Consider the following 17,157-nt stretch of genomic DNA (forward strand, 5'->3'; position numbering starts at 1 on the left):
GAAGTGCTTGAAAGGGTACAGCAGGGTAGAAAGGTTGCTGGTTCTTTGAAAGCAGTGATAAGAAACAGGGAAGTGAGCATGGAAGTGAAAAAGTTACTACATGACAGTATTGTGATACCAACTCTAACGTACGGAAGTGAAGCTTGGACGTTGTTGGAAGGACACAAGTCAAGAGTGAGAGCCGTGGAAATGAGTTATTTAAGAGGAGCCTGTGGGGTCACATGGAGAGACAGGCTGACGAATGAGGATATAAAGAAGCGTTGTGGTGTTGATGTGGATGTGATAGGAAGCGTTATGAGGAACACACTGAGGTGGTTTGGCCATGTGGAGAGGATGGAGGGTGAAAGTCTAACGAAGAGAGTGTATGTGAGTGAGGTGGAGGGGGAAAGAGGGAGGGGGAGGCCGAGGATGAGATGGAGAGATGGGGTGGAGAGGTATATGAGAGAGGGGGGTGTGAGTTGGGAGCAGGGGAGTGAAATGGTGGGGGACAGGGCGACTTGGAGGCGATTTGTTTGTGGCCACCCCAAACGGGATTGAGGCGTCTGGCAATATATATATATATATATATATATATATATATATATATATATATATATATATGGCTTTATAGAAATCGCCCATGATGAGAGGCAGTAAGCCAAAGATGATTAAAAGCTAAACACACAGCAGCAACTCACTCACTGGGCACAAGACGGTCAGGTATGGGGCCAGGTGTGGAGGCAGCGTAACATCAAATGCTTGTACACTGGCTAGACAGACCTTCTACCCCCTGACAATTAGAATGGGTTGAATCCCCTCACTCATGTCGGCTACCCGGAGCAGATCGTAGAAGGTACAGAGAGTCGTGGCTCCAAGCTGGTATGACCAGGTGTGGGGGTCAAGTGTCAGGAGGTGAAGGTAGGTGGTCACATCTAGCCGATCCTCAGTTTTCATGGTAGGAGGGCGAGATAGGCTGCTCTTCTCTACCCGAGGAGGGGAGGACTCATCAACCCTCTTCATGACCTAGGAGTCGGTCAGTGCATCCTCGGCCATGGAGACGGAGTCAGAAGAGTTCCGCCCTTCCTCGGTCACTGACGGCGGTTTGTGCACATCGGCAGCAGTCTTGATTGTGGCCACGTCCGGAGCTGGGTCAGTGATCGATTGGGAAGTCGTCCTATTGAGGGAAGCCTCAAGCAGTAGCCTCTTCTGTGTTGTGCAGTGGTCGGGAGGTTCCAGCTGCTGGGCCCAATGCTCTCAGTGGTGAGAGGCAGAACGTACATCGTGAGGGAAGCACTCGGGGATGACAAGGTTAGGCAGCCCACTCTCCTAAAAGATCTTGGGGAGGAGAACACACAAAGCCTCATTATTACCTGCACACAAAGCCTCCGCCATAGCGATGCACATTTCCACCATGGTGCTTATCTCCAGAGGACTTCCATGACCCCTGGCCTGGCGTCCCTAGGCTGCAAGATGTCGCTGTGCATGGGCAGAACCCTGCATGGCAACGCCTCCCGACACATTAACGTCCCAAGCCCCAGGACCCTTAGGAGTCCTGAAAAGACTAAGCTCCACCATCCCAAAGGGAGCATTGGAGGTGTCATGGATTAGGTTTAATGACAGCCTGGTGGTGCATGAAAACACCAACACCAGTATCCTGGCGCTTGATGAAGCCATCCCCCCCCCCCCCACATTACACCAAACCACAATCCCCCTGATCTTCGTCTGGGCTAGCAGTAAATGTGGCCTACTGTTTCCCCCCCCTCAGTGGGTCGCAGGCCTTAGCAGGTGATGCGGCCTTCATCGTAGCTCAGTCTACTCCCCCTCTCCCTCACTCTCTCTCGATCTCATATATTGATGTCCGCAATATTAGTTTATGTGCTTCGACTGACAGTCAGCAGGTGGTGGGTGCTGATGTGTTATGTAGCAGGACATTACCTATCTGCAGTTCGTGGTATTCTGTTGGTAGAGGTAGCGTACTCTCCCTGTTAGTATAAATGTTATAAATAGGTTTAGCTACTTGTATTTTTAGGCTTATGTGTAGGGTAGCGATTTGTTTGGTAGGTTTATTAATAACAGGTTCTTCAGTTAGGTGTATTTTTCTCTCAAAATCATTTATTGAAGAAACTATAAATATACTCTACCTATCTATCTATCTGTCTATGGATAGATAGATCGACAGATAGATAGATAGATAGGTATATAAAATTGCTTTAATGACCTGGGCCTCTGGTCTGAAGGTCGATGAGCAAAAAAATAAAAGGGGGGGAGGGGAAAGATCACGCCAGCTTGTATTCACTCAGTTTATTAGAGACATGGGGTAGTAGAGGTTCAAATAGCTAAGTGATACATAGTTTGAAAGGAGAAGCTGAATTCATAAGGAGTATGAACAGGTGCAGACGATACACAACCTGTAACGAACTTCACACCACCTTCCAAATATTGTCACCCATTCCTCTGCAACTATCATGTTTCACACTAACCGTAGCTGCTTGCGATTATCATCCTAGAAATACCATAATGTGTCTTCTTGATCCTTCTTCTGGCTAGTCTGGTGGAGTTTTGCAACAAAGAAAAATAAGGGATTAAGAGAGATATCATAAATTTTGGACAACATATCTTCTCACAGTTCGGACAACTCTAGTATTATATTCCAGCTAAGGCCAGACCATTTTATTCAGCCAAAGGTGAGTCATATGCGCGTTAGAGTAGTGCTGATGCCATTAACTCTCAAGGACGGGATAGCTCTGGTGTTTTACTTAACACCAGATCCTTTTAATCAGCCGTTACAAAGTCAGACAACACTGAGAATATTATCACTATCACAACTAGCGCTCTCATTGTCGGGACAACTCTAGTATTATCTTGCACGTAGCATCAGACGCTTTTATTGAGACTCAGAAGAACCTGAGTGTTAAACAAAGTCAGACTCTCTTCTACTTTGCAGATTGTATGGTTAACGTCGCCCAGACCTGCGAGGAAAACTGCGTCTCATTCATTACAGACTGTGGCCAAACAATGCCTAAGGTAAGTGCCGTGCAGAGTCACAGTTAAAACACGATAAATGTTATTTTGCCTGGGGTAAGTGTCACGTATAGCCAGAGTTAAAAGATTGTGAAATAATTGTTTATGCCGCGGTAAAAGCCATGCAAAGCCAGAGATATAAAACTGTGAAGTTTAATTTTCCTTCGCTGCACCCACGTCCGTCGGTTATTTCAGTGTGCTCTATGACATTACATCCCCAAACTGGGGAGGTCTTCCCTAAAAAATTACTTCTTAAACGTGTCTTACATGGGGTTTCAATATTGTCCAGTAAGTAATTTCTCCAATCGTGACGAGCAATCTTCAGCCTGGGATAGCTCCCATTCCCAGTGGTGCCAAGGCAGCTAAGGAATCCTAAACCACACCTTCTCCCTAAGGTAACCTGCTTTTCAAGATTTCAGTGGCTTTTTAGGTTAGGTTAAGTTTGGAATGAATAATGATTCTCAGTGTGTCTGGGGGGACTTTGCCCTCCCAATAAAACAAGGTTAGGCTTAGCTTGTTCATGGTAGGTTTAGTTAGAATCGGGTGGAATTTTAATATACCATGATCAACTTGGTTTTTATTCCGTATCTAACTTCAGACCCATGTGGGGGTAAGTGTCATTTGCAACAAGATTAAGTCTCATAATTAATTAAATTAAGTTGAAAATCTTTATTTTAAAAATAAAAAGTGAAAAAAGGAAGAAAAATTAAACTAAGAGCAGCTTACCTTAGGGAGAAGGTGTAGTTTAGGCATCTTCAGCTGCCTTGACACCGTCGCGATTGGAAAAATCACAGGCTTAAGGTCGTGTGTCTTGATCGGAGAAATTACTTACGGGACGGTATAGAAACCCCCATAAAGACTCAGTTGGGACGTAAATGCCGTAGGAAAAACCTACTAATTCGGGGATATAATGCCATAGAGCACACTGAAATAATTGACGGATTGGGGTGCGACAAAGGAAAAATTTCCAGTTGTACAATGTTATTAAGCCAGAAGTAAGTGTCACGCAGAACCAGAGTTATAAAACTATGAAATGTTTTTACATTTTCAGCATCTTTAAAGCTATGAAAGTCAATGTAAGAGTATAGATTCAATAAGAAGGTTTGTAGGAGTAGTAAAGGGTACCGTTAATATGCACTTATGAAACTGTTGCTTCAGAAAGATCATTGTCATCTTCATACAAACACACACACACACACACACACACACACACACACACACACACACACACACACACACACACACACACACACACACACACACACACACACACACATCTTATCCATCTCGAGGGTAAAATAGCAAAAAATGGTTGAAATATTTTTTTTTTTCCTAATTATGATAGAGATTGCATTTAAAAATCCTGGTTATAAATAAACAGTATTTAGCAGAGTGCAGTTTAACTGATTAAAGTTCTTTCAGGAGATATAAACACTGGAAGATGTGTGGCTGTATACTGTCACGAATCTATTTCACAGCAGTTACTAATTCCAGAATCGTCTAATTATAACTCTAACACAGTTTACGAGTACTTTCATCTTATAAATGAAAGGCCGAGAACACAGGGACGCTGTTGACACAAGGTGTTACCCAATGTGGCTCCGCCATGCCTTTGGTACGGATTCACCACACCATCTCCATTACAGGTTTCATTGTGGGTTTAAGTGAAGCTCAAGATAAACTAAGTTGACTCCATATGACCATGACCTTTGACCCCATGATCCTGCTGACTTAATCAGATCATTGCCCCTTCATACTGTATCAGTGACAAAAGTTCAGTAGAAATCTGTAAAAGGATTCAGGATATATCTTGCCCACACCCATATGACCTTAACCTTGATTCAGTAATCTTATTTACCTGTTCAGTTAATCGTCCCTTCATAATGCATCACTGATAAACGTTTGGTTGGAATCCTTCAAGGGGTTCAGGTGATACTTCACCCAAACCCATATAACCTTGGCCTTTGACCCCTTGGCCTTGCAGACCTAATCATTTCATCATCCCTTCATAATGTATCAATGAGAAAGGTTTGGTCGAAATCCGTTGAACGGTTCACGAGATATCGCGCCCACAATGATAAACGAAGTCAAACCCATATGACGACCTTTGACCCCTTGACCTAATTGATCTAATCAGTTCATTATCTCCTATCACTGCATCAATGACAAATGCTTGGTGGGAATCCATCTAAGAGTTCCGGAGATACCACGTCCAGAAAAGAGTTATGGACAACTTACACACACATGCACCCACGCATGCACGCACAAACAGACCAGTCACGTAATGCCTCCTCCATCATAGTTGGGCAGAGGCATAATGAATTGCAGTGTACTGTAAGATTATACGTGGTAAATTTATGATCCTCTGGCACAGTCAAAAGAACTCAACAAAATTTCTATGATTAATTTGGTTGTTTGTTGCATAATAAAATACAGAAACAAGAAGGGGTGCGAAGGCACAGCTAACCTGTCCCTGGCAATCATTTTACTGTTGATGTATAAACACTACAGGGTATCTAGTCCAAGATCTCATATATCAAATCTGGAGTTAATCGAGTGAAAATTGACGATTTTATGTCTATTTCAAATTTTAGGCCCAACCCGCCTGACATTGACCCCGTACCGCTAACTGGGGGGTGACCCCCCTAGAGTAATGAGGCATGTTATAGGTTGCAAATTTGAAAGATGCACCTTTGGGTTTTCGTTTCACATCGATATGACGAATATGAATGGAGTCATGACGTAAAAACGATTTTTACCCACGACCATTTTTTTTCTATATTTTCTGGCCCTACGACCTAGGCTTTGGCCCAATTAGGCCCAAAATTTAATCAAGTGATCAGAAGGTCATTGCCTATCACCCTGTAATTTTAGTCAAAATCACACTAGTAGATTTTGCGTAAAGTTGTTAGCAGACAGACAGACAGAGAGACACAAACAGACAAACTGAGTGGAAACAACACCTGTCCCCGAGCCCCTCCTGGGTGGGACCTCATATATATATATATATATATATATATATATATATATATATATATATATATATTTACAGTATATATATATCTCACGGGGGGTTGTGAATTTATGAATTAAAAATGCTGGATGTTACTTGAAAATGGAGACAAGGAATTAACTTGTGAAAATCTAGCAGTAAGTTTTAGTTCATGCCGGCTTACTTCACCGATTCTCTAAGGATGAGAAGTTGTGAACTTTCTCAACAGTTCACAGCAGAGACTAATTACTCATGTGTGCAGTTTGTAGTACTGTTAGCCTCTCGAGATAGTGACTCTACCCCTGACAATCAATAACTAATGCTAATAATAATAAACAGGTTCTTGCCGGTGCTTAACTCCGGGCTGGCACAGCAGATTTAAGTTTGATACAAAAGAACTGGCCTAAGTACCAGTTAAGGATAATGTAAAGAGTTTGTGCAAACTAGGAGCGGCAACTAAAATAAGCTTAATGTGGAGAAATAAAACACGAGTCTAATTACATTAAGCTTGAAGAAAAGAACCGTAAATTTATTGATTACAATGATATAAATTTACATTACATGAATCTCAAAATGTATTCAGAAGGAGAGTTTCACGGCCACTAGTGGACTCATGGATTCAAATAACAAGAGAATGCACTCACTGGCTCATTCAAAAGCTAATAAAATTTAAGCCTAGAAAAATGAACAGAAATACTGGTCAGTGGAAGGGAGCCGAAACGAAAGTCTGGGTGCCTGTCATGAACACCAACACTGAAATTCGCTCCAAGCCCGCTTCGCCAATCACCGCCTAGGTGGAGATTCAGGAATTCACTGTACAATGGAGATGCTGCTCTATGCTGGGCACAAAACGATCCTATTCTCGCGATGATCCCGAGCTGACTGACTTCAAACTAGGAAAGGGGGAGAGAGATGGCCGTGTTTGCCGGAAATTGGCATGGCCTAACTTCAACGGTCAGCGGAAGGAAGGTGAATGATATAGGTTCACAAGAAATCACTCAGTGAAAGCACTAATGTCGCAGATAAGAAAGGTCACTTGTGAAACAGTGACAAATGTTCTGAACACCATTCCGTTCGAAGTGAATACAAGGACGGTTGAACTGAGTGATGCCCAGTGGGAATTCCATCTAGAGTTCGTGGTTTTCTCATCAAAGCACAATGTCTCGAAATTATATAAAGACGCTCGGGCGAATTCGTGACATTACGCCCCATCCATATCAAATTTTTCTTCAGAAAATTTTTCGATATACATACATATAAATCCTAACTCAATCACACAAGATTCACACTGTGGTGTGTATAATATCCTGCTACAGGAGAAAATCACAGTCGCCCATGAGTGTAAAAACCTCATATTTACGTTAACAGAAGCAAGCTCGAGGAAAAAAACTCCGTGACGATGGTGAAAAATCCTGTACTCAGGTCAAACTGAGCGAAAAGTTCGCTATATTTACATTAACAACTAATTATTATGTAGCGTGATGTATGTAATACACGGTGTAATTGTAACAGTCATAGTGTAACTGTACCTATGTGTAAAATGGTATGAGAGAGGTGGTGTGAGCTGGGAGCAGGGCGGTAAAATGACGGGGGACAGGGCAACATGGAGGCGATTTGTTTGTGGGCACCACGTAAGGGATCAAGGCGTCTGGCAATAGACAGATAGATAGATATATATACTTTTTTGTTTCATACATATTTGCAAGCAAATTTTCATGATGTCTGAATTTTTACTGAAAGCTTTCCATCAAACTGAAATGTTGCTCTTTATTTCACTATCATGGTCTTTCGTTAGTTTTAGTATTTTCTTCAAGAAATTGTACTCCTCAACTTCATGAATTTCTTCCCTTATTTTGATGATACTCTTCATTATATTTAGCTTAGATGATGTATTTGGATTAAACATTAGTTTTAATGTGGTTTATTTTTAACCCTACTTTGAGACAGTCTCTGTTCAGGTCATTTAACTTTTTTGTTAATGCCTCTACTGTTTCTGAAATTAGTACAATGTCATCTGCAAATCTTGAATTGTTTAGCTTTTCTCCGTCTATGTATAGTTCATTGTTCTCCCAGTCCAGCTTTCTGAAAATACTTTCTTAGCATGCTGCAAATAATTTTGGAAAAACTGCATCTCCCTGATGCATGCCCTTCTCAAACTTAATTCTTTCCAAGTCTTTGTGTAATTTAACGTAGCAGTTCCCTCTTGCTATATGTTTTCGCTTTACAATTTTCTCATTAACTTCAAGTTCCCACAATGCACTTTTAATTGCTGTGTGCTCCACTGAGTCGAAAGCCTTGTAGTAATCAACTAGAGAGGCACTCAGTCTAGCGCATCTCTCCAACACGGGCAAAATCTGTAATACGATCCGAATCGGTTCCAAAAGTTTAGAGACTGTTTCCTGGGATGCAGGCTATCTACCCACCAAATTTAGTAAAAATTTCTAGGTTTTTGAGTAATCATGCAAAAACAAGCAAACAAACAAACAAACAAGGGTACAAGCATACTCTCCTTGTTGGAGAGAACAAAATCTAAGCACATTGGTTTACTATATTCTGTAATTTTCTCAATTAGCTGATTCATTGTAGGCAAATGATCAGTAATCTAATACCTGCTTCAGAATCCTGCCTATTCATGGGGTTGATTTTCATCCAAAATCGTTGTTATTCTGTTCGTAAGGACTTTGGTGAAGAGTTTGTAAATAACTGATGATCAGCAAATGGATCGATAGTACGAAGATCTTTTGAGTCACCTTTTTTGTAAAACAAAATAACTATTTCATTACACCATGGTTTTGGAGTTTTCTTCTGTTTTATATCCCCAGTAAACATGTGGGGAAACCTGTTTTATACTTCTACTCGTGCATCAGATATTAAATCTGCTATCATTCTATCTTCTGGAGCTTTCCCACTTTTCATACATTTAAGAGAAATGTTGACTTTGTCTGGTGTTACCTCAGGTATTTCACTTATGTCCACTGAAAAGTCAGCTATTAGGACTATTGTTTTTTATGCATACAGGTCTTTGTAAAATTATTTAGCTCTCATCACCATCCTATCTCTGCATTTAAAGACTTGATCATTTTTGTCTTTCAGTTATATAATTTGTTGCTTTGCTATTGCCATTTTACTTCTGACCTATTTCAGACTTTTCCTTTTTTGATGATTTCCTTGATTTCATCCATGTTTCCCTTTCATTTTTCTTCTCTCTGTCTCATGTTGATAAGCTTATTAATTCCACTATTTCTATTTCATCTTTCTCTGTTTTTTGCCTTCATCTCCTTTCTTCATATCATGAGCTCGAGTGTATTTTTTAAATTGTTGTTGGCTTTGAAATATTAACTTTTCCTACTACCTCCATTGATTCTCTTAGCACTTTTGTTAGTCTGTCATCCAACTTATCAATGTCACATTCAGCTTAACTTTGAGCCTGAAATATGTTGATTATTTTTATCTGTAAGGCTTCATTGTTTTCATGAACATTGACTGGGCATATATATATATTTTTATTTTTGATCATCTTTCGCTTCTGAATTTGAGTCTGGCTATGCAACCCACCATTCTATAATCACTTACTATATTTCCTTTGTTGATAACTGTGACATTTATGATCGTCATATTCTTATCTGCTTTAAAAGTCGATTTCATTATTTGTTTCTCCATCTGGACTCCTCCAGGTCAATTTTCTCTCAGTTCTTTCAGAAAAGAGTGTGTTCATTATTCTCATGTTATATATTTCAGGAAAATTTACCACCATTTCTTCTCTTTCATACCTTTCACCCACTCCGAATTTACCCATACATGCTTTTCCATTACTTGATATCCCAACTCTTGCACTGAAGTCTCCTGTGAGTATTGTATAGCATATGTGGTCTTTTCATCTTCCTTAATCTGGGAGATGTATCATGAAATATTTCTGTTTCTCTATCTGAGCTTTGAGAAGTCAGTGCATGTACTTGTATTAGTTTCAGGGTGTATTTTTTGCATTGTCTAATTACAGTCCATCCTACTCTGTTAGATACTCTGATGGATTTAACAGTGTTTTCTGCAAGATTTCTGTTAATTAGAAATCCTACAGAACTAACTCTTTATAGGTATATATCAATGTGTGTGTGTGTGTGTGTGTGTGTGTGTGTGTCACTGTACTTCCCTGTACTTCAGGAGGTGATTCTAATGCTGAATCTGAATTATTAATGCTATGTCAACATAGGATCAGTTCTCAGCTGTTGTGTAGTTACAATTATTAATAATAATACTGCAGACAAAAATGGTTAGCTTCATAATTCAGCCATAAGGTGATTAGTAAATGTACCTCGGTAATGGTTGAGAATGGGACCTATGTTGATATAGCATTTTTAACTCAAAATCAACCTTAGAATCACCCTTGAGATTAGGCCTCCCGCACACGGGCCACATTTCAGTAGACAGTGGCTGCCACTTTTCGTGGCAAGAAATAAAATGTTCTTGTTTCTATGCAGGCCCACACACGAGCCAATTTTTTGTGGCAGCCGCAAAATATGGTAAACGGGTCCATTTTACCTGCCACACCATGGTGGCTCGCCACTGGTGACCGATGATGGATGCCATTAATTCAAATGGCAGCCCGCACACAGTCGACTTTGCGGTGGCACTGGCGGACGGACTGGCATTGTTGACGGTCCATTCCCTACCCAAAGTCATGTATCTACCCCAGGTCTTCTCCCTAACCAAGGCCATCTTCCTTCCCAAGGTTACATGAGTACACAAGATCATTCCCAAAATCACTACAAAGTCGTTCAGATGCGAAAGTCCACAGTTTATACCAGGTAACGTTATCAATGTGTCCTCCCCAGTGCCAGACAGAATGTCAGATATTCCAAGCAAAGCTGAACAGTCTGACTGATTCATTTATATAATTTGTTTATTGGTAGCATGTTGGTGGATTTTTCTGAGCAGTGACACAGTTTTTGATAATCAGTTTTGCATGTTTTGTTAATATCAACATGTTTGCCACTAGGTTTCATCATTTTCAGAAAAGCAAAACATTATGCCATTTTCTTAACCCGCCACATGGCAGCTATCATTAGCCCTATGGGTCTTTTTTTGACCTTTTTTGGAGGGGTATAAAATGATAGATTTTGATGTGGAAACAACGAATTTCTCCATTAGAATGCTCACCGAGGGTTGAAAACGGGTTATATTGAGTCCTGCATACTCGTGTACAGATATAGCTGCTCTCTCACGCTTACCACGTATGTGAGAGACAGCAGTTTTCTATGTATGGTATACTCAGGTATTTATGCTGGGAAGGTATAGCAATGTTCAGGACACTTTTCTTATTACTTATTACTTCAGCATCTATTACAATTTGCATGTCTTTCTCACTGTGAATGCATTATCTTACACTTACTTGAAAATAGGTACAACCTGACTTCATTGTGTACAGTCCCGGGACTTACAAGAGGGTATTTACAACTTGACTTCACTATATAGTCCTTACACTTACAAGAAAGTATTTACAACTTACACTTACATGAAAATATTTATAGAATGCCTTCACTATATACAGCACTGGGTGAAACACACAGTCAGAGTGAGGCAGAGCGAGTGTGAGGAGGGAGCGAGTGAGTGTATGGCCTTGACAGCCTAGGGGATGGTAGAGGAACAGTTACCTTACATCCCTGCCAATTTTTACCCGCAAATCTTGAAGAATGCGATCACAGTAAAATTTTTTATTTTAAACCGTTTTAAAACGGCACTGGCACACGGCGGGTTAACCCCCCCATCCTGACGTTTTCTGGGCAGTGGTACGCCCCAGTCCCGACATTTTTGGGCCTTTTTTTTTTTTTTTTTGCTCAAACATCCGCTTTTGGTGAGAAACATCGCAAATTCATAGAGAAATCCTCACCTGAGGTTTAAATACTCGATCCAGGTAGGAGTACCTCCTTACCTTACAGAGTTTTCTATCAGGCTGGCTGCAAAGAAAACGAGTTCTATGGGAAGATAACTATTCCACACCACTCATAACCGGTATTTATTTATTTATTTGGTACGAATTTATATGTAGTACAAGAGTATATTGGTTTTCAAATGGTAATATAGGCATTATAAGCATTGTTTCACTCACTAACTCATCACCATTCCTGACCTTTTTTTGCCACATTACCTGGTCATCATTTCTGACTGTTTCTTCCTCTGATGTTTGTCCTCCACATTGTCATCAATTGGGGAATCACTCTGGCCCTGAATTTCGTACCGTGGCATGACATGCCTTTACTGGCCAGGTCACTGATAACAGGTCACTGATAACAGGGCATGCAGAGGGGGGAGGAGGTCATGCTGGGTAAGGTATTGTCCCTGCCTGGCATCTTGTAGAGGAAGGTGTCCCGTGTATATGTGCCAAAAATCACTCGCGAATATTGAAAATTGTGCAAATTAAATTGAAAATTGTGCAAATTAGGGACCTTGCAATATTGCCGCGTTAATTTACGTCTCCGGGATATGAGTGCACATCATGTGAGGACGTGAATTCACGTCTCTGGGATGGGGCGGGTTAAATATATGTGGAACGTTTTCCTGTTTTATAAAGTTTATTTCACTTTAACATCTTTACACTTGCAAAAATATGATGTCTCATTTATTTTATGAAATGTGGTTAATTTACTCAAGTTTTCTCATTAAGATTCTTGCATAACTTGTATGTTCACCTTAAGATAACTGTAAGTCTTTCTTCTGCTGGTACACACTTCCTCCTGTTTGTGTTCAGACGTGAAACTGAAGGTCCAGTTGCAGTCAGCAGGTCATCAAAAGAAGCACAGGTCATTCTAAAATACTTTGTAACTTCTCTAGGTATGCTTCTAAGTTTTCAAATAGGATATAAAATTGACCCCTGATAAGCCCTTGGATGATTTTTGGATGCTCACAGTACTTTCTTGTATGTCTTTCTATTCTTATTTTGAGGAGCATAGTGATGACACATGCCGCCTCCTGCCTGTGGTTGCCACGAAAAAGTGGCCCGTGTGCTGGATGCCACAGCATCCCTCTCCACTTTTTAGCGGCACCATGAAAAAGTTGCAGCCACCTTCCACTGAAAAGTGGCTCGTATGGGGAGGGCCCTTATTGTTTAAAATCCCGAGACATCCAGTGTATATATCATCCATCCATCGCCCAACCCTTTGTTGTCCCATCAAGAGTGTAGTTGTCCGTGGCTTGGCTTAAGTCCTGACATCTAAGGCGAGGATGACCCGTCCCACTAGTGGCATTATATGAGCAATAAACTCCAACAATCCCTCTGATTTAAACCATTACTTGCTCAGTCAGGCTGGAGTGCCTTAGTTCGCTAATCCACAAGACATTATGTGCTTTTATCGTTACGATCCAATGGAACAAGTGGCTTCCTGACTTACAGGAAACCATTTGGCTAGTCATTCACAGCAGAGCCACCTCAAAGCAGCACTATATCGAGTGAGTGGATGGTGGACAGCCCTACGTACCACAAATTGTATTACTGAGGAAAGAAATAATAACTACGTTGATTAATATTCTAGTAGAGGAAGAGAAACAAGAAATGTTCATTTTATTACAATTATCTTAAGAGAGCTTGGCCATCTAAAAGAAACTTGGCAATAACAAATTTAAAAATGATTGTGTATGTCTGTACTCTACACAGTGATCAGAGACTTTAAATTATTTTTAATGTCTGTTCTCCACACCACACCAAAGAGTTAAAATAATTAAATGTTTGTTCTCCACACAAAGATCCAGGAGATAAAAATAATTGTATATGATTGTTCTCCACACCAAGACCAAAGAATTAAAATAATTACAAATGTGTGTTCTCCACCCCAAGAACCAAGAGATAAAGTGATTTTAAATGTTTGTACTCCATGCCAACAGCTGCAGGCCTGTCTCGACTTGGACCAGCCTTAGTGCCAGTGCCTCCCACAGATGCCAACCCAGGAACACCAACAACCACAACCAACACAACCCACATCCTAGCTCCTACATTCAATGAGACTCCATGTGTTTTGGTTGTAGTAGTAGTACTAGCAGTAGCAGTAGTAGTAATGGTAGTTGCAATCTCATGCTCATTTCAACCTGAACTCGGTAGACTGCATGCCAAAATTACCCTTCTTCCACATTCCACCATCCTCCTTGGGGGGTTAGGAAGGTGAGTCAGGGACATTTGCATAACTGGCCGGCTCCACCACCTGCTCATATCGATGTCACCACACGAAGGCATCCCTCTTTAGCACATAGTTTCGGCACATCTGCCCCAAAGATCTATGACTGTTGAACGACATTTTCGGAAAATGGCGCAAAAAATCCTATGGCTGTCGATGGTATAGAGGCTACCAAACACTGGCAGTAGGTAGAACTGCCTCTTTTATGACACATATGGAATCTGGTCAGTGGGAACTACGAGATCATGTGATGGGAGGCATGATCTGGCCCCCTCCCTGGGTGTGGGGATACCTCACTCCCCAGGCCATCTCTCCATCTCCCTTTGCCTCATTGGATACTGCTTTCTGTGTCCCCTCCCATCCAAACTACCCCACATACCCCCTGTAGACCATATTGGGTGTGTGTGGCAGATTTTTGCTCTCCCTTTCCCCCCTTCTTGATGCCCCCCACACTCCCTCCGGGTCCCTATTCCCCATTGTTTCTCAAGGACGTCCCATCCTGGCTCAGAGTGAGGAGTGACTTTTTTTTGACAGTCAATTGTGCAGTAACCATTAGACATTTAGGAGTGAAATTTACCTTTTCTGGTGTGTAAGATGAAGTTCTTCAAATCCATCAGACCAAATTTTACTTTGGTGCAAATTTTTTTCTCTCTTTCTATTCACGGGGTGTAACAGTTATTTTTAGCATTCTTTTACGATCGATATTGCAGTAAGTGTACGTCATATAAGAGTGAAAGATACATTTGCAGGTGTGTAAGTTCAAGCTCTTGAAAACAGTAAGAAAAATAATTTACCTTGGTGAAAGTTAAAAAATCTGACCCTTTTTGCAGATTTTAAAATAGGGGTGCTGGGAGATTTGCAGTCTTTAGGGGTTTATTTTGAATAGCTAAGAGAACAATGAAGATATAGTGGATCTTTAAATTACAAAAAGCTATTCAAGAACTAGAATGATGAATATTCAAGAGAGATTTGTATATAAAAATATGTTATATCTGAAACCCAAGTTGTTATAGTAAAATTTGTTATTACTATACATTCAGAGCCGAGAGCTACCTGGAATATTAGCGCATGAGCTTATGGCTACAAACCTATACGATATGCTAGAATATTAGTGTCTAAATATATATTCATTATTCAGCAACATAAATATGAAATAGTTTCAAGATATAAGAATATATTAAACAATAATGGTGTTTTAGAATACTTAGTTTTAAGGTTATATTCAACATGTTTGAAGATATGCTGTAATATTATATTACTGTAGAGGAATATATTCAAAAAACAAAAACAAGTACTGTATTGGAATATTAGTTACCTGTGAATCATTCAAGAACCAGCAGTGCCCACAAAATTAGGGTTTCAAAATACTATACAGTATCCCTACGTGTCAAGTGGGGTTGGTGGAGGATTAGTGCCCCTCCCTGTAAAACAATTAACTCTAAGCCATTGGCCACCCCGTCTGGGATACATGGCGTCTGGCAATGGATGGATGGATGGATAATCAAGAACCAGGAAAATCTACCAGAATAGAAAGGCGTCATAATACACTCCTGAACATAGAAGACTACATATATTTAAAATCAAGGTGTACTGTAGTATTTGGTTACTATGATATACAGTATACATATAAACTTGAGGGTATGTTGGAATATTATGTTGTGCTGATACATTGAGCAACTAGAATGTTTATTTAAAGATTTTATTCTAAGGATACAGGTAACAACCTAGAAGACATGCAAGAAGATAAGATTTTGTAACTTTATTAAAAACAATTTGTAATGACATATTATGTAGTCAGGATATATGTAAGAACCTAAACATATAATATTTCTTGGAATACTCCATTATAAGGAAATATTTGAGAACATGAAAAGATTGGAAAAACATTAGACTATATATATTATTTGAAGTTCAGGTAAATATACTTGAAGATCAGGTTACAAGGTAAATAAGGAAAATATTATAGTGTTTTATGGTTATGGATCTTTCATGTAGTGACCAGTACCCAGTATGACATATTATGAAGTTTTTCAGTATTATATCCTCATTCATTCATATATTGTTTCATTACCCAGCATTACGGAATATATTATTATATTGTCACAGTGTTAGCCCCTTCAGCCACAGGAGGTCTTGCTAATACTGATCTTCGTGATTTTTTTTTTTTTTTTTTTAGCTTAATGGAGACTTCCATTGTTGAGGAGGAAATGGCCACTTGCAAGTTTTCTGCTATAAGGAAATTTGAATGATCTGCACTAATAATTTCGTTGTAATAACATAAATCGCGTCTAAAATGGTAGAAATACCATGTGAAAAACCTCTAACATAATATCAAACACCTGTTGAATAACTGTATGCTTCAACTTGGCCGCACATAAGAAAAGTACAGTATCGAGGACAGTTCCTCTTCACCATGTTTTTAAAATGTCTTATTAAACTGAAACATAACATTGCTCAGCAACTACCTGATCGTGTGTCAAAACTATTCAAAGGTATTCATTTATTAATATGCAATTTATGGTGATACTACGAAAATTACCATTGTCTATATTTTCAAATTCCTATAGTAGTCCCAAGCTCATAATTGGCTAACTTCATCCCATTCATCTTGGCGTTTTTTTCTTTCATGTGCTTTTCCAGCTTATTTTCCGCAGCCCAGTAATAGGTAAACACAGCAATATTATTTGACATCCCTTCCTCAGCACTTCTTCGTGACTGGCATATTTCTATGTTAGTTTTTTTTTTTGTTTATGGCTCAACATTCAGGATGGACAGCTGACAATTTTAGGCCAAGTTAATTGGTAGAGCACAGTGGAACTCGTTACTGACCCCTTCAAGGCGAAAAGCTTCTACAAAACCAAAAAAAAGAAAAGTAGGATGCATTATCATTGGTTTATTTTCATCAATCGGAACTGGGCCACTCCCACTATTTGACTGTTAAGTTTTAGTTGCAAGTTATTTACTTAGTCCTAGTTATGAGGTAGGAATGAGTCTCCTTGGTTACTA

General features: G+C 39.9%; 1 protein-coding gene across 1 annotated transcript in view; it reads left to right on the top strand.

The window, feature by feature from the left end:
- Positions 1-16,206, top strand: part of LOC145395784 (uncharacterized) — a 49,713-nt gene extending 33,507 nt beyond the window's left edge. The window contains exons 4-5 of the mRNA XM_080269321.1: positions 2,924-3,003; positions 13,865-16,206. Of these exons, the coding sequence (XP_080125447.1) occupies positions 2,924-3,003; positions 13,865-13,897 (113 nt within the window). The 3' untranslated portion in view covers positions 13,898-16,206. The remainder of the gene's footprint in view (positions 1-2,923; positions 3,004-13,864) is intronic.
- The last annotated feature ends 951 nt before the right edge of the window (positions 16,207-17,157 follow it).

The sequence above is a fragment of the Coenobita brevimanus genome, chromosome 33 (genome assembly GCF_032717465.1).
Source record: "Coenobita brevimanus isolate Jiangsu-jjx chromosome 33, ASM3271746v2, whole genome shotgun sequence".
Taxonomy (NCBI): domain Eukaryota; kingdom Metazoa; phylum Arthropoda; class Malacostraca; order Decapoda; family Coenobitidae; genus Coenobita; species Coenobita brevimanus.